The 24,773-nt window shown below is 38.8% G+C and overlaps 1 protein-coding gene across 1 annotated transcript in view; it reads right to left on the minus strand.

Annotated features, from left to right (window-relative positions):
• Window positions 1-22,882, minus strand: part of ahr2 (aryl hydrocarbon receptor 2) — a 72,520-nt gene extending 49,638 nt beyond the window's left edge. The window contains 2 exon segments of the mRNA XM_073844889.1: window positions 12,106-12,293; window positions 22,575-22,882. Of these exon segments, the coding sequence (XP_073700990.1) occupies window positions 12,106-12,293; window positions 22,575-22,633 (247 nt within the window). The 5' untranslated portion in view covers window positions 22,634-22,882.
• Window positions 22,883-24,773: the final 1,891 nt, after the last annotated feature.

Genomic DNA, 24,773 nt, shown 5'->3' on the forward strand with positions numbered 1-24,773 from the left:
CAAAGAAAACTGCTCTCATCCACAGGGCTTTCTTTATCTGTCTTGACTTACAATGCTGATATTGTTCTCGCGCTCGCTCTTTCTTCCTTCTCGTTAACACCCCACACACTGGGAGTCTTTTTTTTTAGTTTAGGTTTTAGTGTCATTCAACCCTGTTGTCTTTCATTGTTGTTTGTCCCAATGGCGTAAAGGAATGAATAGATATCGGCCATGGCTCCTGGCATAAGGAAAAACCAGTGAACTGGCTGCTCTTTCAAGACCTTCCAAATCTTTACAAGCTTTTTACCCATTCTCAACACTTTGCTTTGCTCCCAGGGTCTGTTTTGTCTGTTTGAAATTCTGTAACCAAAAACTAAAAATGGGAACACAAAAGTCTTGATGATCTGCAATGTCGGAGGACGCAGGTAGGAATGGGGTGGTAATGTGAGAACGGCAAAATCTTCTTGACAATGTGCCAAAGTGCTTGTCACCTCAGATAAACAGACAGTAAAATCTCCTTGTCAACTTGTTCTGTAAACTTTCATTCAGAACTGCGGGACGGGGCGTTGACACGTCTGCTAATTTTCCACTCCCACGATATGAAGGATCACTTCCTGATAAGCTAATGACAAGAGGCTGTAAACAAATAGATAGGCTAGGTGTAAAAACAGATATATTATGACAAAAGTCAATAACTCTCAATGGTTTTGGCACGTAAGCAATGAGCTTTTATTGTTTATGCAAAATCAGTGACAGTTGAGAGCTATACGGCCATTGTACAACAGTTGTCAATGACGCCATTGATGTCTGGCATATAAGTTTTTACAGTGTGTAAAATCGATGGTTATGGATATAGACCGAAGACAGAAACAAGGTTGCTGGGTCAATTTTTAGGCCTTGTTGCTCCTAAAAATTACAAGGGTTCAAATGCTTTAAGGCATTTAAGAACATATGAAAAAAGACATTATGTAGCAAGCCTTTTTTGCAAATACAGGTAATTTACCATAGAAATATTAAGTTTTGTAATGTTTATGACTGTTATATCGCCAGCTGTGGTGTGATCTCCTAAAAAGTTTGTATGCTTGTTTAGAATTATCTGTCGCATGTGTTTACCAGGTTTCGTGAAGTTTTAAGTTTTCTTTTAGGCTTTATAGGATTTTGGGTAAATTCGAACAGGCCCCTTTTCTAAACGATCCCGTTATAGCTGCCAAAAGGGTAAATTTAGATTTTTTTTTGGGCTGATTATTGACCTAGAGAGCCCAGAGAATTATTCTGCAGTGTTTCCCAGACTGAGCAAAAAAACCTAGAACTAGTTTGCAAAAGTAGGTTTTTTACATCTTCTCAATCATTTAACGATTTGACATACAGCAGTGGTTCTAGAAGCAAAGTTGTCCAGAATGAGGAGTTCTGTCATATGATATGAATATCGTGTGTGTTTGAAAAATCGCAGACACTTGTGACAATTTGGAATAAGACCATGCACAGCGATTTTAATGTTAATAGGACAAATGGTGTAGGCATAGCCATTCCATCTTATAGCGCCACCAAGTGGCCAAACTCTGCAGTTTTTGTCCTGCAACCTCAGATTGAGCTTTAACATAAGTATTCTGAGTTTGGCGAAGATATCTCATTTCATTCAGGAGTCATAGGCATTTTAGTGGCCCTGTCCCTTTCAAACGTTTTGGCGTCCCTTTGCGATGGTGAGTCGAAAGTTTGACCTTTTTTGATAATGATATGTGCTCTGAAGAGAATGTTTCTGCACTGGCTTGGTTCGGGTCGGGTGAAAAACCTAGGACTAGTTCGCAAATTAGGTTTTGTGAAAAATCCAAAATACCTGAAAATTTCGCCAAGGTCGAATGTAAGGCATGTGTGACGCAAGGATTCCAATGTCATAAGACACTTGCGCCTACAAATGACGGTTTAGGAGTTATGAGTGATTTTGTACTTTTGATTGCTGTAGCAGTTTGCCAATTGCCGATTGAAGCGAGCCCTAGTGACATTGTCGGTAGTGTGAGTACTACCATTTCAAGTCTCTACGACTTGCGGTTTGGTCTGCACGATCAGTTTTGCATGGAGATCACTGATCTGTGACCATTCTAAAAATTACAATAGGGTTTCAGCGCTACACCCCTGACATAGCCTAATTCTAAAGTAGCTAAAGTGATAGCGCAAAGTTTGCAAGTTCAGTCTGAAAAGTACTAAGCTCAACAAGACTCAAAACATTTCTAGCTGCCTCAGACATACCATCACTGCAATTAGTAACCTGCAAGTCGTTCAGGATAAAAGCAACTGATGTCGCCAAGTGATAAGCAAACAAGTTGTAAAATCTAGTTTAAACTGGAAAATGCTAGCTGGTCCAAAATCAATATGATGACCTTGTTTGACCAGCCACCATGTGTCAAAAACCAGCCTGACTGCCCTGAGCTTATATGTTGGTGGTCCAAGTTTGCTTCCACATTCTAAAATGAGCAGCTAAAAACCAGTTAGCATGTTACAAAACACAGCTACCAACTATGCAATTCTTGCAGGACCATCAGAAGCTAAATTAAAGACAATATTTGGTTCTCTGTTGCAATGAAACAGTTTTGTTTCTGCAAGTCGAGAATCACATCCTTATTTCTGAGAGCTATGTTTAAAAAAAATGGAAGGGAACTGGTGAACTTGGACGTCTTGACCATATTTCAGGTCTGAGCCAAAGTGGAAGAGTATCAGGAAACATCTTTTTCCTCTTCAAAAACCCCAGATAATGCTGATCATCCCAACAAAAGATCTTCCCTTTCCTTTTTGAGTTTCTCTAGGTCTTTCATCCCGGTCGCTCTTTCTGTCAACTCCATGTGGCTTCAAAGAGAAGAATCTGAGGTGCCTGAGGTGAGTTTTGTACGCAAAAAAAAAAAAAAAAAACACCAACAAGGGACATCTTTGTGATGGAAAGGTAGCATGCAACGTTGACAAACGTTTTCCTTCGGGCAATATGTAGAGTACAGATACTCAACCAACCACAGTGTTGCAACAATCCTGCTATACTGTACCTCAAAGCTACTACTGTACTGTTTAATGCTAGTTTGCTAAGCAAATGAAGACTGCTCAAAGTTTTTAAAGACTTTCTTTTGCTCTCTCACCTTCTGTTTCTGAACAAAGAGTACTTCCTGTGTACACAGAGGAAATTAAGCAACACGTCTAACTGGTTTCCCCTGGTTAGGATGCCAAGTGATCAAACTGTGCACGTTCCAACACATGTGTAAGCACATCAAAGTTCAGGATTAAGAATCGAAAAAGCTGTTAGGCTAACCGCCTCAGGCTATCACGGCGCATCATAAAAACCCCCCAACTTTCAAGACATTCACCACATGATCATGTGACACACTGACAAACTTTGATGGTTGAGCGCATCAGCCTTATGCAAATACACTCATAAGTTTTTAACACTGTCACACTAACTGTAGTAATCTACTAATTATAGTTTGATGGTACATGTCTGAAATATCATCCCTTACAAAAATTAACCATGGTTTTACTATAGAACAAGTGTATAAAATAGTGTAGCTTGTGGTGCATTGATTACTATTTGTATAACCACAATTTTACTACAAATACCATGGGTAACTATGATTAATGTAGCAAAACCATGGTTAATTTGTGGTTAACATAACATGGTTAATTATTATAAGGGATGGTATTACTATGGTAGCTTGTCCGAAAAATCACTGTGGTAGTACTTCTTAGTTAGCTTGTAAACTTTCTTTACAATAAAGTACTGTGGTAATACCATGGTATTTTGGGCATGTACAATGGTAGAGCCATGGTTTTCTTGGAAATACCATGGTATACCTTATAAAAACCAAATTAATAGGCATCATATTCATTTATGTATTATTCCAAGTTACTTTAGATAATTCAATTCGTGTCCGAAATATGGGCATTTAATTACCATTTGTATAACCACAGGTTTACGACACACAAAATGGTTAAACTATGGCTAGTGTAGCAAACCTATAGTTAATTTGTGGTTAACATGGCTTTACTATAGTAATCATGTTTTTTGGTTTTATTTGTAGTAAATCCATGGTTAATTTCCATAAGGGATGGTATTACTATGGTACATTGTCCACAAAGTACTGTGATAATACCATGGTATTTTGGGTACATACCATGGTTTTCTTGGAAATACTGTGGACCCTGCTGAAAAAACCCCCAGCTAAAACCAGCCTAGGCTGGTTGGCTGGTTTCAGCTGGTCAGCAGGCTGGTTTTAGAGGGGTTTTGGCCACTTTCCCAGCCTGGCCAAGCTGGTCTTAGCTGGTCAGACTGGGAGACCACCAGCTAAAACCAGCTACTTCCAGTTTAAACCAGCTAAGACCAGCCAACCAGCCTAGGCTGGTTTTAGCCATGATTTTTAAACCATGGTTAATTTGTGGTTAACATGGTTTAACTAACAAACTGTTTTTTGTTTCTTTGTTTTGTTTTATTTGTAGTAAAACCATGGTTAATTTTCATGGGATGGTATTACTATGGTAGCTTGTCCAAAATAATTGTGGTAGTACTTTTTTGATAGCATGTAAAGGATCCTTTACAATGGTATTTTGGGTATGTTCCATGGTAGAGCCATGGTTAATCATATTTATAGAGTTACTTCAAATATTCCAATATGGTACAACATAAAACAAATAACAGTGTTTAACAGATAGATGGTGACTATGCAAGGCTACTACAGTAAACTTTCATAACGCCGAGGGTTAACCACCCTGCATTTTTGGTTTAGCCATTTCCGTTAGCTAAAATGAGTGATAGCATGAAAATGACTCATGATATTTTCTTTCCCCCCCCCACCCCACCTCAATCTAGCCACTTCCCTACTAACCTTGGCTCACATCTATTGGAGCGGGCCCAAGTTTGCTGTGTGGCATCGTGTTTTAGCGGGAAAAACCATGAAAATCACAGCATGAGGCGAGGAGTAGCCGCAAGCCAGCCAAACGCTTAGCCGCTAACATCTGGTGGCAGATCTGCACTGACTCTCAGGGCCAGTGATTCATACTTAAGTCTCATACACACTATGAAGAAAACAAGCTGTTTGGTGCTGTGCGCAACATGAGTAAAATTACTGCTCTGGGTCTGCATGATACAGTCTGTTTGAAGAGCACTACAACCTGGAATTACGTGATTACTCATCACTGCTCGCAGATTAATCACTTCTGAAAGATGTCACGGAATAGGGATATCAAAAGTGCTCATACTTTAATAACAAAATGATGCTAAAACTTTGAAAAGGAAGCATTATATTGTATTTGTAGTATTGAGAACAAATTCTATTCAATACCTAAGCTCTGACTGTAAGGTGTGCTTTAATTTAATTGGTTAAAATTTTATTTTAGTATAAAGACACCCCGATCACAGACTATTTTTCCCTCTAATTTGATCCTGCCTTTGTTTGTTCTTGCGCACTGACACATTCATTTATTTCCAGTGACTACCAAGGCATTATGGTACCTTTCTTTCCAACCTTCTCTCTCAAAAGGAAGAAGTTATGCTGGCTCTTTATCATTCTTGGGCCTGTCTCCACTTGAGTAGCCAAGTTCTCTGTTTTGACTGTGATGATCTTAAAAGCTCCGTCTTGTGTTGCTGATAGGCATGCTTGTTGATGTGATCGCCACCTCAAGTGTGGGGGAACACTGCAGCATTTGTTGTTTTCGTGTTATGAGCCTTCGAGAGCCCCAATTGGATTAGCACTGCAGTTTTACTATTTCTCCTTTTTAGTGGGTGTAAAAACAGTGTGTTTTAACCACATGTGGTTGTGACTTGCTAGGCAGACAAAGAAGAAAAAAGTTGCCATGCTTGCCATTTATGCTTTAGAAAGATTGGTAAATAAACAATGGGCCACAAAAAAGAGATGCTGTGAATTTGAATGATGAAAAAGTTTGGTTTCATATTAGTGGGCGACCTGGTTTGCATCCGAGTGCTACTGGGTAACAGAGGTTACGTGTGCCAGGATATAAATAGAGACAGCATCACCTGAATGAGAATTACCTTAGGCAACACGGCTACAAAGAGCCTTATTATCATGGTATTTCAGATGAGTGTCTCAGGGACGTAGCTCTATAAGTGTCAAAAAGGTAAAGAGAAAAAAGGTACCTTAGCAATGCTGCACACAATACTACCAGAACTATTAAAAAACCATTGGCTTTACTTAAAAACAGCAAAACAGCAGACTAGATTAGAAACATAGGCACTTTTGACAACTGGAGTACTGGGTTGATTTATCTCACACATCTAAGTACATGGTATCATGGTACATCGGTATGTATTGAATCGTGACGTATGTACCCCCATACATATAAAATACAATCTACACTTTTAAATAATACAGCAACAATACCTCTACATCTTGTGGACAAATTTCAAAGATTATATTGCCAAAGAGAAATCATGCCTGTAGTCCTGCAAAATGAAGATAAATGCATTTTTCTCTTGAATTAGTAGATCAAAGTAACAGGGCGTAATGTAAACCTGTGCATGTACAAGCTCAGAATTGAGACCCCCACTGGGAGTGTTGTTCTGTGGTGAGACTGATGACTAAACGTTCACATCAAAGGACAAAAAAGAGAGGCCGACCAAAGCATGCTCTCGCATTCAGAGACGCGGCAGGTCGGGTCATCCGGCGGTAAGAAGAACAGAAAATTGCACAGCTGAAGTGAGGGAGTGAGAGAGGCCCTCGTCTTTCCTCTCTCTGTTCTTACTTTCCAATCCTATGGTGTTAGTCTCCACTGACTCATGCCAACACAAATATTGATGTTCCGTGTCCATCTGTCTTGTCTCCCATCAACAAAAGAAAGGGCAGAAAAAACTCTTCTTTCGAGGACAATAGGAGACAGAAAAAAAGCACAAATAAGGGCAGGGAAAACAAAACCTCAAGCAGGACAATAGTGCATGTTGCTTTCATGGCCTTAAAAAATTAAATCAGGTGCGAGCACTGGAGGTCCAACAAGAGTTGACAGGATTCAGGAATAGTGAGGCTTAAAAAAAGACATAGAAGCATTTTTGTTCCATTTTCTTGGCTGCTCTGCCCTTCCGTCTGTCATAAACAAGGAAAGAAGGAAAACAGAAACCAAAGTTTTGACAACCCATCACATTCCTCAAACAGAACACAAGAAACCTACTAAAGCAGGTGGAGGTTGAAGAAAGAAAGGGTTAACACAATTAATTTTTTACTGCGACGGCAATCTGACCTCAAACTGTACCCTACAATTAATAAATAAACCATTTCTTGAAGATAAAACAGGGTAAGGAGTATCTAGATCAAGGCTAAGCAAGTCCGGTCCTAGAGAGCCATAGCCTTTGAGTTCAGCTCCAACCCTAATCAAACACACCTGAACAAGGTAATCAAAGTCTTCAGGATTACTAAAGCTGAGTTTTTTTCAGGGTTGGAGTTGAACTCTGCAGGACTGTGGCCCTCTAGGACCGATCTTGTCTACCCCTGATCTAAAGACTAACCAGCATGAGGCACTTTGGTGTTCATGTTCAACATTGACCAAAAACTATCCAATTACCAAAAGGATGCACTAAGAAGATTTTATTTATTTATTTATTATTTATTTACTTACTATTTTTGTTGTCAGTGCACACAAAAAGTATTCTCATAGCTTCATAAAATTAAGGTTAAACCACTGATGCCATGTGGACTAGTTTATCGATGTCCTTACTACCTTCTGGGCCTTGAACATCATGAAAGCTCTCGTATTTCATCCAAAAAATTCTTGTTTTGAGATCAGAAGATTATCAAAGGACTAATGGGTTTGGAACAGCATCAGGGTGAGTGATGAATGACAGATTTTTTTTATTTTGTGTGAACTAACCCTTTAACTGTCTAATCAAGACTGGGATGAGGAACAATGAGGAAATACATTTCTTGAAGATGCAACACTTTATTTCCTTGCCGAGGTCTGACTTATTCTGGAGAGGACATTAATGAAACCTGTGTGGCTTGCCACCTCTAAACTCTGACACATCTGTAAGCATCTGTAGATAAAGTAGAAAAGCTGATGGACAAAGCCACCAAAGTTTCCACCCAAAGTAAGTGAGTTCTTGCTTCTTTTAAAGCAGATTTTATGTGAGAGACCCCAAGTGGTCTGAAGGTCTTCACTACCTGCAGTGCCCCCATAGCGTGCCGGAATGCCTCAGGGCTCTGAGCACCAACCCTTCCCTCCTGCAGCCCTACCACCCTCACCCTGCCATGTACTTACCGTCAGGAACGTGGTGATCTCTACTAAGATAAGATGCAAAAAATGCAGTAAAAAAAAAACAAAAAAAAACAGAAGGACAGAGCGCGCAATGGAAATTTGCAGCAAGAACAAGGATGAGGCTAAAGGCTTTGAACTGGGTTGAGGCATAGAAACTTGTTTAAACTTTGAAAGGGCAAAGATGAAGAGCAAGAACGTAAGGAACAATGAACCTTTCTGTCCAGGAATCTTTCTGCCTGTCTCTCTTTCCATTGTACTCTGGGCGCCGCAAAAGTAGTTTTGAAGCCAACCGATTCATCCCTAAGGTCAAAGCCGAGCTAGACCAATGACACACCACATTACACTTCAGACAAGGACCATTCTATGCAGCGACTCCTCCAGACCTGACCCTCATCAATACACAACGATGCCCTGACTCCAGTGCATGCTGGGAACACAGTTCACACAATGTCCCATTTGTGCATCTCACCGTGGGACTGAATCTTGTGGTTTTTCTCAGTGCAACCTTCTGGGTTCTTCCATCTCCTTCTGTCTTGGATGATGGGAAGACACCAACAGAGGATCTATTCTCTGCAAAGGCGGTGTCTGACCTGCTAGAAGCCAGACACAGTGGAATCCGTAGCCCTGGGCACGCCTCTCTCTGCTTTTCATAGCTAGTGACGAAAATAGACAAGCTGATAAAGGAGTTACTGTACTCGTAGCCTTGATTCAATTAATACTGTTGGAAAGGGATTGAAAATAGCTTGGTTTGGGCCAATTCACGCCTCCTCACTGTACTCCACTAAAATGCTCGAGAGTTCCCAAGATGTTATTTCCTGATATTACAGCAATTATAAATGGAAAGTGAAGTATATGACACAGTTCTCATTCATAGATTGGCATATGAACTGGATTTCATAACACAGATGTGAAGTTAAAAACAACAGAGCAATGCCAGAAATACAGATAGGATGGGGGCAATTTGTCTAGCACCTCTGTTTAGATACGTCTACCAGATCCTCCCATTGTTCCCCTTTTTCCTGCCACAATGTCTGTCACTCATCTTCCTTGCTCGCTCTCTCAAAGAACCTGTGAAATTATGAATTTACCACAATACCTTGTGCTTCCTGTCTGTCGCAGTTTATTTATGCTGCATACACTGCAGCAACACCAAATGTCGTTTGCTTGTAGGGCCTCACGTTGCCCTCGTTTCTGTGCTTTACACATGTGGTTACTAGGGACGTTGCACACAAACAAATGCATAGAGACATGTTTTATTTGATCTTTTCAGTCTCCAGTCTTTCGAGAGCGACAAGTGCTCTGTGAATCTTGTGGGCAGGTCAAAAATAACCTCCCTTTTTTGGAGCGTCTGCTTCAGGCCTTGCTCTCTTTTCCTGCACTGTCTTGTTCTCGCTTGCTCTCAAATGTCTGTTTCTAATTGTTGCTATTTTAGTAGAACAATAAAAGGAAGCTTAGCTGGGGGCAGCAGGCTGGCACATTTGGGGCTCGGTCGAGCCTTTGGTGGTCTGTTTGTTTGGAGGCCCGATTTCAAATGAAAAATGTAAAAGGGTGGTGGAGAAGATGGGAAAGACTTGATGAATTTCCACACAATACACAGCCAGTTCCTCAGAGGAAAAGGAAGTTCCAGTCTGGCAGTGAAATGATGACAGGTCAGAGACCTTTGAGATGACACTGGTGTCCTGCAAAAACACAATTTCTAAACTGGGTTATTACTGTGCCTCTCAAATGCCCATCCAGACTAGTTCCCTGCCAAATGTCTGTCTGCCTGTTTGTTCGGACAGGCTCAGCATGACAGAACAAGGTGGGGGATACCAGGACGGTGCCAGGAACTCCATGTAGTCTGATTCAGCACTCTCTATGCCAAACCTTGCCTGTTTGTCTTCCTTGCCCACTGATGGTGCCAAGATGACTCCCAAAATATCTCCCATAAAGCCCTTTGTCTTTTCACAATGGAATTCTCTGCATACACTTCATAGCTGCCACGCTTACTCAGCAAGGAGTTCAAGAAAAGACACATGCTTGCTGTCACTATCATGTTCAAAAAAACAAGATAACGGAGTCAAAGATAAAGAACTTCTAACCTGAGACCGGGTATGAGAACAAAGGTCAATGTGGTCAAGTCTTTTTAAACAAGCAAAGAAACCACCTTTAGTAATTATAGTAGCATAATCCAATACTATATCCAGATATTGTATTAAAAACTAAAGCAAAGGTCACATGGGCGAAGTACATGAGGGCATGGACTAAGTCTTGTCATATTATAATCATCTAGAAATGATAGCAAAGGACGGCAACACATGTCCTCTGGGCTATTTTCTTCCTGTGTACGTGTTTAGCAAAGACAAATCAAAATCTAAATTTGACAAGTGGATAAGCCAGTCAATTGTTATGAAGTCTTTATATCTACATCTCACCAAATCGGACTACATCTGCAAAACAGCTTTTTGTCCTCAGGACAATATCCTGTTCTCAATCTAGTATTTCTGTCTTCAGTTAAAATCCTAAATATCAGTGAAAGTAAATTAGTTTTGAAGACTTCAGAAACCATCATTGACAACACATTTCTATGGAAAATAAACTCCAACATCTCTTAGATAGGCATTTTGGATAGTTTTGGTCTGGGACTAATTTAACCCTCCGTTTAGAGGTTTCCCCTCTCCATTATTCTTAGAAACTTGATTAATTCCATGAGAAGATCCTACGTCACTCCTTGCAAGGTCATGTTGACATGTTTTTCTGAGCCTTCTCTAAAGACACATAAACAAACAAGCATTTATTGGCTAAAGATCTAAAACCCTCGGAGAAACATATCCTGAACTGAAACGTCTGTGTGGATTATTTACGAAACCTTGGGGCAGCCGTGGCCTAAAGGTGAGGGAGTTGGGCTTGTAACCCAAAAGGTTGCCGGTTCGATTCCCACACCGGCAGGAATTGAAGGTGGGGATTGTGAATGAACAGCGCTCTTTCCACCTACCATGACTGAAGTGCCCTTGAGCAAGGCACTGAACCCCCAGCTGCTCCCCGGGCGCTGGAGCAATGGCTGCCCACTGCTCCGGTGTGTGTGTGTGTGTGTGTTCACTTCTCACTGCTGTGTGTGTGCACTTGGATGGGTTAAATACAGAGGGCCAATTTCGAGTATGGGTCACCATACTTGACAATATGTCATGACTTTCACTTTTTAGCCAGCAAAAAGTAAAATAAGTAAAATGAAAGGAAAACCAACTAATTCATGACATCAAGCAAGATAAGTAAGTTAAGGACCCCAAACCAGACTAGCATGTGATCTTTCAGCTCCCTTGGAAATTTATTGAGATAATAAACATGTCAGCTGAGGTCACAAGTTTTTAGAGTATTATTCATGTGACATGGATCTTACGGTAAACTGTGCTAACAAAATTCAGCAGAACTTTACTCAAGATGCTACATAAATTAATAAAGATCAAACACCATTTGGAATGAGAATGAATCATCATTCTGAGAAGATTTTTCAAAACCAACAGTCATTTCATCTATGGTGTTAGTGAAACGGAAGCCTGGTAGAAAGGACTTCAACGATTGCGACTTGAGAAACTAATCAATTTAACTGGGAAGAAATGATTAAGCACAACCGTTGAGTGGGTGTTTAACAGTTGGCACAGTTATTCTGACTCAGCTGTGATACTTGCTTGCGGCAACACGTGGTTCAGTCCCACTTGTGACATCTCCTGATCCTGTTCCCCCTTCTCCACATCATTTCCTGTTCTTTCTTCCTTGCTTACAGTTTTACCATAAATAACACCAACCCAACAATATGTAAACACATGAACTTGACATAGGCTAAACAAGAAAAACTGACAAAACCGCAAAAGGCATCACTGAGATTTAAACCGAAACTCCAAAAATAATTTGTGATCTCACCATTGAAGTAGCTCTTGACCTTCAGGTATCCAACACTGAGTCGAAGCACTGACAGTTTGTCCAGCCGTGCACGGACGTCTTCTGAGAAGGGTAGAAGGTTGGTCAGCTTGTCCAATTCGCTGTTCAGCCGGTCTCTGTGGCGCTTGGAGGGGTTAGATTTCACACCATCAGGTGGTGGTGGTTTGGGTCTGGAGGATGAGAAGAAATAATTGATGAATAAATGGGTTAGACTGCTTGTTTTGGACTGTAATGTCACTTTTGACAGCCATAATGCTTGTAAGTCTTTATAAGTATGACCTTGATGGAAAATGTCCACAAGGTACAATTCAAGATTCCGCAAAGAATGAGTGTCTGTGTATAATACACAAAGGACAAAAACAATTCATAACTGACTTATCATTGTTTTGGTAGAAAGCGACCTATAAATATGTATAAATAGAGGTTCAGGCATTCTCAAGAGCTTTGAGACAGTGTGATATGTCAGCCCTCATTTTGGTATCTGAATAATGTTTTTCTCACATCGGCTCCTTTCACACACTGGTTGGGTGAAATGTAAAATATTGAGTAAAAGAATGCAAAAAAAGAGGCTTTTTCTGTTTGGAAAAAACATCTCACCAGATGCACTGCATTATCTGCAGGATTTTTGTTGTTGTTATACTTTTCATTTATTGTGAATGCTGAAAATACAACGGAAACTAAAAAACGATGGGGTTTCACGGTATGTGATGCTTGGAAGCTACAGAATTTAAATTTATAAGCTCCGAAAGGAATTATTGAAACCTTAAGAGGGCTTTTCTCCTGCATGCTTGCAGGATTACACAGATGTCTGAAAGATCTTTGTTAATCAGAACTCGGTCTATCATCGCCGTAGAGTAACAGTTACTGTTTTCATAACAAAACTGCTCTCTAGATTCGAATTAATTCATAAAATAGCAATGCAACGGAGCCGTCTGCCAGGAAAACCTTAAAAACTTCAGAAATGATTTCAGAGTTGATGTTAATGCCAAATCAGAAATATAAAAACAGAGTTTCACTGTCTAAGTACTAAAACAACTGTCGACCCTTTGACATAAAACCCATTATCTGAGCTTGAGGACTCTTACTGGAATCACAGCCATCAAAACTATGACTGTAACTCAACCTCGTACTGCCTTTTCATTGCCTGCCAGCCCAGAAGACTAAGAGCGGTAACTCTAGCCATCCGAGCCGGACCCTAATTATGTTTTCCCAGAAAGAAAGTAAAACTAACCTCCGAAAAAAGAGCCTGCGGGGACAAAAGAGTGCGTTCAGCCCCTTCCTTCCCCTTCGGCCCTGAGCTCCAGATCTCTAGAATGACACGAAGGGCGCATTGATTCACCTAGTATTTCATTTCTCAAGAGATTCTGTTCATCTGAACGGCCTTTATTGGTGATCCCTGAGCTAGATGTGTCACAGTTTACAGTCAAAACTGACTCAAGTGATTTCAAAATGAAACTTTATTCTCCATCCTTTAAGGTGTGCATTTTTCAGGACTTACTTGACCAAAAGGTAACTAGTCCATTCATGCAGAATTCATGTCGATTCACTTTGTCTGAACTATTGTTCAAGGGATCATACAAAATGCATGTTACTTTTTTATTTAGTACTGACCTGAATAAGATATTTCACATATAAGATGTTTACATATAGTCCACAAGAAAAAAAATAGCTGAATTGACAAAAATAACCCCGTTCAAAAGTTTTCTTAATAAAATAATTCTTAATACTGTGTTGTTACCTAAATGATCCACAGCTGTATTTTTTTGTTTAGTAATAGTTGTTCATGGGTCCCTTGTTTGTCCTGAACAGTTAAAAGGCCCACTGTTCTTTAGAAAAATCCTTCAGGTTTCACAAATTCTTTGGTTTTTCAGCATTTTTCTGTTTTTGAACCCTTTCCAACAATGATTATATGGTTTTGAGATCCATCTTTCCACACTGAGGACAACTGAGGGACGCATATGCAACTATTACAGAAGGTTCAAACACTCATTGATGCATTAAAAAAATACAGAAAAATATATTTCTGCTAAAACAAAGCAAACTTAAAACTAAACATTGCCATCATTCCAGTGACAACATTTACAGAGCAATAAAGTATATTCTAGAGTACTGTTTTATACAATTCAACAAAATTCAAAACACATGGAGACAATAAAGCAAGGTCTCAGAGGTCTTTGTGGGTCTGTCATGATGGTCAAATAATCTTTTAAACCCCGGCCCTACAACAAAGCCTCACTAGCAGTACTAACAGACCAACTAACCGTAACTTCCTACTGAAACCTTTTAATTGTTTTCAGCTCCTCGATGTTTGCAATTACCAACATGATGGCTTTGTTCTATTTGTCTATTGTCCATGATTATTTGTTTGGAAAGTCCTATCGCGCGCAGTAGAGCTTCAACATTCCTCCTGAATTACATCTGATCCAGTGATTTGGGGTTCTGATCATGTGGACCTCCCACCATTTACTGTGGTTGCTGAGGTTGGCAAAGGATTTTTTTTATATTGAAGACATCACTACAGCGGGAACATCTGAAATCTCTCATTCTTTCTTCTATCCTCTAGTGTACAAATGTTTCGGGCCAATCACATGAGGTATGACATCATGACTGTTTTCTTCTTGCAGGTCCCAACATGCAACAGGGTTTCTCATGCTGCCTGGAATACACAGAGGACCATCTGAAGACTCATCTCTTTGTTCTCACTGCGTCGCGCTCTTTTAATGCACATTTCTCGGCGTATTTCGCTCTCCCTTTGCTTCTTCTCTATACATCCTGACTTTTTCTTTTCCCTCCGTTTCCTTTTAAATTTGGCACTCGTCCTGAAAACTCAACCACTGGAAAGACAGTTTTAAAACGTTTGCAGTCACTGTTGCACAACAGCCGTTTTTTGTCTGCATGTGCTGCGTTGCTTGAAAGGTTTGCTAAGGACACTGAGAAAGAACAATCTGAAAGCATTTGGTATTCTAGCTTGAGAAAAATTTTACTACAAATCCCATGGTACATTCCTGCAAATCTCTGTCTCGTTTTTTCCACATCCTTATTACAGAGAAAGTTGTGCGTTGATACACTAGTCTAAAGTTTGGACTAACTTCTCATTCTTTATTATGACTATTACTGTATTGTACACACACACCATAAATTTAACATTATTTATTTATTAAAAAGCTTTTGAAGATCATGAAGAGTGTGCACACTTTTCATGGTAGTGTTTTTACCTCAAACTTGAGTCGTCCTCATCCAGTTACCAAACTCCTTTTGCGTGAAAACATGAAAACAGTTCTGAGATCAGAAAGAAACGGGGAAATTCGGCCAACAGTGGTTGTTTTCCACCCGATAACCTCAGCTGAAGCTCAACCACATCTGGTTTGGATCAAAAATCCGAGTTGCGGAAAAAAAGAACAGAACTAAAATTGGCTCCAATGGCATGCATTCAATGCATCACACTGCGCCAGCCACTGCGACCTAGAAGGTCAGTTGGGGCTGCGAGATATATTAATTAATCATAAAATCTGGCCCGTACTGTACATTTCTTTAAGATTGTGTCATTAGACTACACTGAGTTCAATATTTCAGTAGCGTCTTTAATTTAAACACAAACAGATTCTAAAAGGCTATTGTGAAGATTCTAAAACAATCATAAACTGTCAATTGAAGTAGCTTCTTCAAGACTTGTATGGCAAAATATAACATAAATGGTGTCTCTTACTGAAATTCACAGTAGAAAACCCATGAAAGATTCGATTCTGTAAAAAGGTTGGACTCGGAAAGCTACTGGTGCTAGCTGTTGCCATTTTTACCACAACACAACATGTAAAATTAAATACTGATATGATGACCACAGCTACTGAAAGAGCTTACAGGTGATGGATATGAGCATCTGCTTAAGCCAAATGCTTTTTTTAAGCTCTTTCAATAGCTGTGGTCTACTAAAAGCCTCAAAGGCATCAGGGCTAAAGTGGAGAGAACAATGATGCTGGTCTTTAGGAAAAGCAGTAAAAGCTTACAACTATAACCAAAGGCCACACAATGTGGCATTATATCAGTATTTTATTGCTTATTCCGAGTTGTGTTGCGGTAAAAATAGCAACAGGTAGTGCCAGTAGCTCACGAGTGCAACCATTTGACATCATTGAAATAATGGCACCCCACCATTAGGGCTGCAACGATTCGTCAACGTTGTCGACAAAAATCGATAATAGAAATAGTCGACAATGAATTTCATTGTCGATGTTGTCGCCAGACATGTTTTTTCCGACCGAGTGAGGCATCTCTCTGCCGAGAGTCGCACATAGGCATTAGCTTCTATGCTGAGCGATAACATACAGAAATGGCGGCGTCCAATGCACTGAATGCAGCAGCTGCGCGTACCAAAACACGCCTGTTTCACACATACTCCGTCTGCAGTGCGTATTTTTTTTCCACACCCATGTTAACGGATTACAACGTTCACAATGTACGGACTGTAAACGCGTTCTGTGTGAGCGCAAAACGAGTCCGTGCTGATTCTGCACCGCATACGTAACGCACACGGACTGTAGACGCAATGCAGACTGAGTATGTGTGAAACAGGCATAAAGTTTGGGAGCATTTTAGCCTGCTACGGCGAATAAAAAGATTACCTGCATGGTTTGTAAAGCAGTCCTTGCGCATCACGGCAGCACCTCTGTGATGCACGAACATTTAAAGAGAAAGCACGTCGGACAGTTGAATGAAACGGAGTTTGGCTGGCCTCGGTAAGATTTAAATAACATGGAAGCCAATACGTTGTGTTTTGGATATACATTTTTGTTTACGGTATTATTGCTGCTGATGTGCCTGCCCCTGACTTACAGGAAGAAAATGTTTACTTGATTTTAATTTATTTTTTCTTATAAAACAAATGTGCCTGTCCTTTAAAAAGATTATAGAGTTTCTTAATTTATGCATTTATGTCTGTACTGACCAAGCACTGTGCCTAAATGGTTTTAGACAGGGCATTTTTATTTACTTTTAGTATGAATTGGCCTATCAGCAGCAAAGTTCAATAAAATATGCATTTTTTATTTAAGTACCCCCTTCTTTCTTGTGTTTACTATCATTTTCCACATAATTAAAGCAATCTCATGCTAAATTTGAGAAAAATTTAATAATTATCCGATTAGTCGACTAATCGTTTCAATAGTCGGTGACTAGTCGACTATTAAAATAGTCGTTAGTTGCAGCCCTACCCACCATTGTCCAAATTTTTTTTTTACATACTATAAATCTACACCACATAAGTCTTAATACCTGGGGTTCCTTTTAATAAAAACATAGTTGTTCAAATATAAACTTTTTCTAGCTATACCACCTTGTTCCTAAGTTCAATGGGTACAATTCAAGTTCTGTCACCACACTTGAGTCTGCAAAGTTTATCTGACCGAACGGAGACACACCAGCATCATTATCGAGTGTCTGCTTTCCTCATACCTTCCTCAAGACACGATTTGTGGGTATTTGAAGTGACGGCTAGGCCGAAACTCTAGTCCATGAGGGAGGGACGCTCTGCTCTGGTGCTGACCCAAATTTCTTTCAACACACATCAAAGCCTTGTATCAATGTACCCGAGCTCCAGTGCCAGAAATACCCATCTTGAAGGCATGGTGCAGTAAACATGCCTTTTCTAAGGCGCTTTGTCAAGGTGCAAACTGCCTTACATCACGGCTGAAGGCAGGACGGTCATGTGAGCAATAAACAAACCAGCTGATCCTTATTCACTCAAATCTGTATTTAAGTCTGTATTTTAGTCTGTAAAATGTTTGAATTAGAACTAATAACCCTGTTGATTTCAAAGTCCATTTTGCAATTTGGTTGAGCTCAAAGGAGTAAATTAAGCCATTTTGCGTAATTAAAACTCAAATGGGATTATTCATCAAAAAAAAATTAACTTAGTTACAATCTACTCACCTGTGTGACTAGAAATGACTTTCATTGTACGGCCAAATAAAGGTAAAACATCTTGAACTGTTCTTTTGAAACATTTCAACAAGACTCTTTACACCAAAAACTGCTTTACACTCTTAAAAATATAGATTCCTGAAGGGGTTTTCGCAGCAATGCTGTAAAATAACCATTTTAGCATAGAACATCCAAGGAAACTTTTAAATGCAGAAAAGGTTCTTTATAGTTAAAAAAGGTTCTTTAGATTTGTAGAATGTTCTTCAAATTAGTTCATTAAGAACCATTCACTGAAACGTTCTTTGGGGAACCAAAAATAGTTCTTCTATGCCATCACTGCACCCTTTATCACTGGAACCTTTATTTTTAAGAGTGTAGTTCTTAAAAGAACAAGAATAAATAAATAATCTGAAGAACTTCTTTCCACTATAAAGACTCTTGTGGAATGGGAGGGTTCAATGGGATGTTCCTCATGGAATCATCAATGCCAATAAAGAACCTTTAAGGGCCAAAAAAAAAAAAAAAAAAGTAAAGCATCTTCAAAATATCTTCTTTTTAGGTTCCAAAGAAAAGCGAATAAAATAAATTTTTCATTTTGGATCAACTATTCTTTTTAAATGTCTCAACAAGACTCTTTACACCAAAAACTGCTTTACATTCTTAAGAATAGAGGTTCCTAAAGGGGGCTGTCGCAGCAATGGTGTAGAAGAACCATTTTAGATTCCTCAAATAACCTTTCAATGAATTTATTGAAAGGTTTTTTTGGAGAATCTAAAAAATAAAGGTTCCTTATCAGCATCAATGGTTCCATGAAGAACATCCAAGGAACCTTTTAAATGCAGAAAAGGTTATTTATAGTCAAAAAAGTTTCTTTAGATTTTTAGTTTGTTCTTCAAATTGTTTCATTAAGAACTGTTCACTGAAAGGTTCTTTAGGAAAAAAATGTTCTTCTATGCCATCACTGCAAAAACACCCTTTTGTAACCTGGAGTGTAGTTCTTAAAAGAACAGGAACATTTTAATAATATGATGAACTTTTCAACTATAAAGAACCTTTAGTGGAATGGAACCATCAATGCCAATAAAGAACCTTTCAAAGTAGATTCAGGTCGTTCCATTTGCTCAGAAAACCCAATCATCTTGCAGTTTAAAGGAAACTTACATATTGGCATATATTGCCATACACGTTGGCATATTTGCAACTATTTTCATTTTAAGACATCTGTTAGATGTTAGTATTTGCTGCATTACTCCTCCTAACAATTTCAATGTCATGCTGAGTTTCCCAAACCACAGTGAGATGCTGAAAAACTTCCATTTGAAGTTCTGGCAGTCTTCAATAGAAGAGCGAGGTTCCGTGGTTCATTATTTGCGCCTATGTTTTTGACATTAAACTGTTAGGAAAATATTTGCACACTACCGTTCAAAAGTTTAAGGTCTGGAAGTTTTTTCGCGTAATAAACAGATTTCATTCAGCAAGGCTGCATTAGTTTTCCAAACAATTTCAAAGTCATGCTGACTTTCTCAACCCGCCGTTGAGATGCTGAAAACTTCCAGTTGAAGTTCCAACAGTTTTCAGCAAAAGGATGAGGTTAGCCGGTTCATTACTTGCGCCCATGTTTTTGTTTTCGCATAGATTAGAAGTGAGGAAATCTTGACAAGGTTCTTTAGAGCGAGAGAGAAAGAGAGAGAGAGGTTCTACTGTTTTGCGGCATTCCAACTTCCAGCTATGGCGGTGTGAAGCCAGGAGTCTGGTTACACTCCCTCTCAATACCCTCTTTGTGTCAATCGCAGTCTTTGGCTGCTCCAGCACCTCGCCACCCTACTGGCTCTTTTGGACGTCTATCAGCATGCTTAAACACACACTGCAGTTCAAGCTCCAGCAAGAAGCTATTCTGAAGTGTGGACATACCGTGCAAAGGTCGTCTGTCTCCTGCGCCAATGTCGACTGTAATATACACATAAAGCAGTGGGTGGGCCTGACGGGGCTGTCAACAGGTATGGGGTTCTACGCCACTGCACTCTTATGGGACAGTTTGCAGGCCAAATACACTGAGTGCACATCAAATTATCACACAAATGCCTCCTGTCTATCAACTTAAGTGATATAAATAAGTAATAAACACTTAAACCTAGAAGAAAATGTCACACTTTACATTAGTGTTCATGTTGCAGGATTACTTGAGTACACTGTGAAAATGTGCAGTTGGTACCCTAAAGAGCCATTTTGACTTGATATCTAGTGACCATAAATGCATATTGCTATATTCTCAATGCATATTTTTTAGCTTTTGCAGCTCACTTCAGACATTCAGACACTTTCATATAACCAAGTGTAGTAAAATCTTTGGCCAAATAATTGGCAGACTGACAAAAGTTTCAATCACATTGTCAACAGAAATCACACATTTTTGTTTTCGTTAATTTTGAATGCAAATTATGCAAATAAGTGTTCATTTTAAGGTGAGCAATTTGCATACAACTTATTTGTGGACATTAAATCATATTATTTATAGCTATATTGACTGATTGACCCTGGACCACAAATCTAGTCATAAGTAGCATGAGCCAAAAATACATTGTATGGGTCAAAACTATCGATTTTTCTTTTATGCCAAAAAATCATTAGGATATTAAGTAAAGATCATGTTCCATGAAGATATTTTGTAAATTTCCTACCGTAAATATATCAAAACCTAATTTTTGATAAGTATTATGCATTGCTGAGAACTTAATTTGGACAACTTATGACTGGTTTTGTAGCCCAGGGTCCTATTTTTAAGAGAATTTACGAAAAATATATTAATACATAATATATTTGTATGTTTACATCTGAAAATTAATATGGAGAAGCATTTTTGAATATATTTTTGTTACATTTTATCAAAATATTACTAGTTGTTGTGCGATTAAAATGGAAACATGTTTTTATGTTTTGTTCTTACATGTGCAACTGCTACTATTAAAAAACAGCATATACTTATTGGTACCCTGATGCTGAATAACAAATTAAGCTAAAAACATTTGCTTAAAACTAATTATTTACCTCTAATTGTATACTGCCAGTTGCCAACTTTCTAAATAGTGCCACTGTCCTAGAAAAAAAGAAAGAATACTACTAATAATAAACAATATGCTTGATTTGACCATTTGGTATTATTCGGACCACCTCACAAACTGCTTCTACAGTGTACATTAGTTAATATGAAACTGTGTGCTTTGTTGGCATCCCTACTATTGTGATCTATTGTATTTGCATGCAACATATGTAACATGAGCACTGTAAATGTAAAGCGAGAAAGCTAGCTCTACATAAAGAAAAGTAAAGTTAGTGTGTTCTAGAAGTGACACAAATCAATGTTTCTGTGCAACAGAAGTTATGCACCGAACTAAACCAGATGCATTAAGCATATGCCTGCTCCCATAAAGTCGTTCTCCAAGACAACTGCATTTTTCCCCGACCAAACTATCTGCAAAATCTTGAAAGTAGAGCATCAGCAAGCTCCTACAACAACTCAAAGGCGTGCTTTGGCTTTTCAGCCAGTTCCACCACAGTTGCGTAAGAGTTTGCGTGACTTAAAAATATGTTAATTTGAGGAGGGGGAGCAAGTAAAAAAAAAGTAAAAAGTTGGAAAAAAAAAAACAAAAAACTGTGTTCTCATGATGTGAAAAAAGACTATATCAGATTACAATAACATACTCCCCCCGGCTCACCCCTCCCTCGTGTAAGCATCGCGTGAGAGCGCCGCCAACTCTCAACTTGATTATGATTAATACAAGAGTACTATTTCCATGCCAGACCCAGAACTATACACACCAAGCCCGAATCTTAAGGTGTCCCGACGGATGCAGAAATGGGTCAAATTCAGACTTTCTTTTGTTTAGGATTCAACAAACACAATGTTTTCATCATTATACAACAACTTCGTTTCCAGCCATCAAATTAATCGCAGCAATTGTCGCTTTTGCTCAGTTTAGTGACTCAAATGTCTTCAATGCAACTGGCAGAAAACAAACTCGTTGTGCTTTGAAACCACAGTGTTCTTGGCAGAAATTAAAATTAAGTTTTACATTTTGCATTTTTGTTTGTTTTTACAGGAAACGAAATCCTCATGGGATTCATAAGAAAGTCAGAAATCACCTCAGGGAGTCATTTTGTAAACCAAAACATTAGTACAAAGGTTCATTAGCCTAATTGTTTATGTGTAGGCAAATATGAAAACATATATATATATACACACATATACATATATATAGTGTTTCATAAAGCCTTTTCTATATAAAGCAATTCGATTTTTTAAGATATCATATGCATATAGTAACTTAGTCACCTTCAAACATAGTTCAGAACGTTCTATACAGCAAGTGACACACTGTAGTATTTGCTGAATGGAACGCGCTCCATTCTATAGCCAGAATGTTACAGAGAAACATTACATAGACGTTCGAAATTGTTTTACGTTGTATAAATAACCTTGAAGCGCAAGACGCGAGCGCGGTTTGAACTTGAACGTGAGAGTTCCCACAAAAACTTACATTTTCTGAACGGGCTTCTTCCGTTTCTTGACCGCATATATACCGATACCCCCCGACATGGTTGTCTGGTGTCTCTGAGAAGTGTTTAAAATATGACTAGCACGTAAAATCCCCTCAGTTTCCTTTAAATGTCGATGGAAGTGAGCGTTATTCAGGTAAATCCTCTCACATGCACACAAACAAGAGACGAATACGTCCAGTCCAGATGTAAGTCCTGTCGGAGTCGGTTCTTTAGACCGAAAGCAGCTTAAAATGAAGGCGAAAAGTTTCCGAAAGTTACAGCGAATGGCAATGGCGTGAGCTGAACAAATTTTCCTTCTTCCTTTTTTGTTTTTTTCGAGCTGTCATTCTCTAGTGGCTCCAAACAGCGCTTGCAAGCAGCAGACTGGCTGAGCGTTCTGAGCGTCGACCAATCAGAAGCGCGACAGCGCTAGGCAGGTATGCTGGGCGCTTTGTGATTGGTTGGAAAAGTTTTCAGGAAATCATAAACACAGGAGAGCTCTTAAGGTGGACCGGAGAAAACAAATAAAGAAGCATTGCACCCTCACTCGGCTGCATTTTGGTACAATTGCAGAGTTGTTCATACTATGGAGTTGTGTAAACACATTTATTTCAGATTTCTTTAAAAATATGTTTTAAAACTTGCGCTATGGTAGAAATCTGTATTATAAAATAATTTTAGTGGTGTATTACTAACATAATTAGAGGTCATTTACTGTAATCACACAAAAATAGTTATGACTTATTGCTTTTGATATGTGTTTATGCATAGTTATTGTAGTTACTGTAACTGTTACTATTGTTATAGGCCTATAAGTGTTTACACACTTAAGCCACACCTAAAATGTCTCAATGTCAAAGCATTACGTAACAAAATATCAAAACAAATGCTTTTTTTTTTTTTTTTTTTTACTTTTCAAGCTAAACCTTTTACAAAAACAAGTTTATAGTATGTTTATGACGATAAAACTATAGACAAACAGTATAGATGCACTTTGTGGTTGTGCAAGACTCTGGATGACGTTCATAGCTAATGTGAAGAACTACACCTGTGTGATCTTGAGGGGAACTGACTTCATACATCCTCTAAAATCACCTTGGGACCAGTTGATTACAAGTAATTTGAAAAAATGCCTTGGAAAAGTGAAGTTAATTCTGGGAAAACTCTAGTAGGATTTGCTCGCAAATTTAACGCAATGACATTTAGACATTTTCTTTGTGAAGCTCAAGTGTTCAAATGCTTTTTGGCACAATGTTTTTCCCCTGATACCGAAATGGGAATTAAATCGTAGACTGTTCAGGAAGATATAAATCTGTTGTTTCGCTGCGCTGCGTAGGACAGGAATGACATGTGAGTGGCTGTTAGTGGAAAGATTCAGTCACACAAACACTTTCCGCAAACATTCTTCATGGCAAGATTTCGATCCGAGTTTATGAATAGTTTATGGTCATCTATTGTATATAAAATCAGTCTTTTGAGACAAATTAACACTTTTGTCTTCAAATCAGCATATTGTATACTCAGTATACTAAAGATAATATTATGAAAAATACAAAAAAAATAGGTAACAGCAGGCCATTATAACGTTATTATATTTTCTGTAGAAAATATGAGTGGTTCTTGCCTTGTTGTCACTATTCCAGACAGTTCTGGGTGGTTCAGGTCCTTTTTCTTAATGTGAGTCTAAGGAATGTTTTTTTACTGTCTGCCAGACAAAATGCATAATTTGATCACTAAGAAAAGCAATACATTTTTTTTTTTAACAATTTGAGGTATTCATCATTTTATTCCACAATCATGCAGGACGGGTTATGAGTCAAACATTAATTCACACCACATCGGCTATAATGAGGCTAAACATGCTAAATTAAACCTCATGCTGCCCAAGCTACATCTGTAAACTCCAACGCATACAGCTATAAGTGTAATTTGTCAGTTTAGGTAAGCAGATAGGATGTGCCTCAGGCCTGTTTTCGCCACATATGATTTTCCTGCTTTCTAATAGCTTGCTTATTGTGTGTGTGTGTGTGTGTGTGTGTGTGTGTGTGTGTGTGTGGACGTGCCAGTAATGTTGTCTTCAGTCATGCTCTACAAGTCAGGTTTCTATATCTTCACCTTAGGTATTGTCTTTTACTTCACCGTTTATACAACTTGAAAACAGGAAATGCACAAACAGACTTATCTAATCGGAAAACTAA

This window comes from Garra rufa, chromosome 7 (genome assembly GCF_049309525.1).
Source record: "Garra rufa chromosome 7, GarRuf1.0, whole genome shotgun sequence".
Classification (NCBI taxonomy): domain Eukaryota; kingdom Metazoa; phylum Chordata; class Actinopteri; order Cypriniformes; family Cyprinidae; genus Garra; species Garra rufa.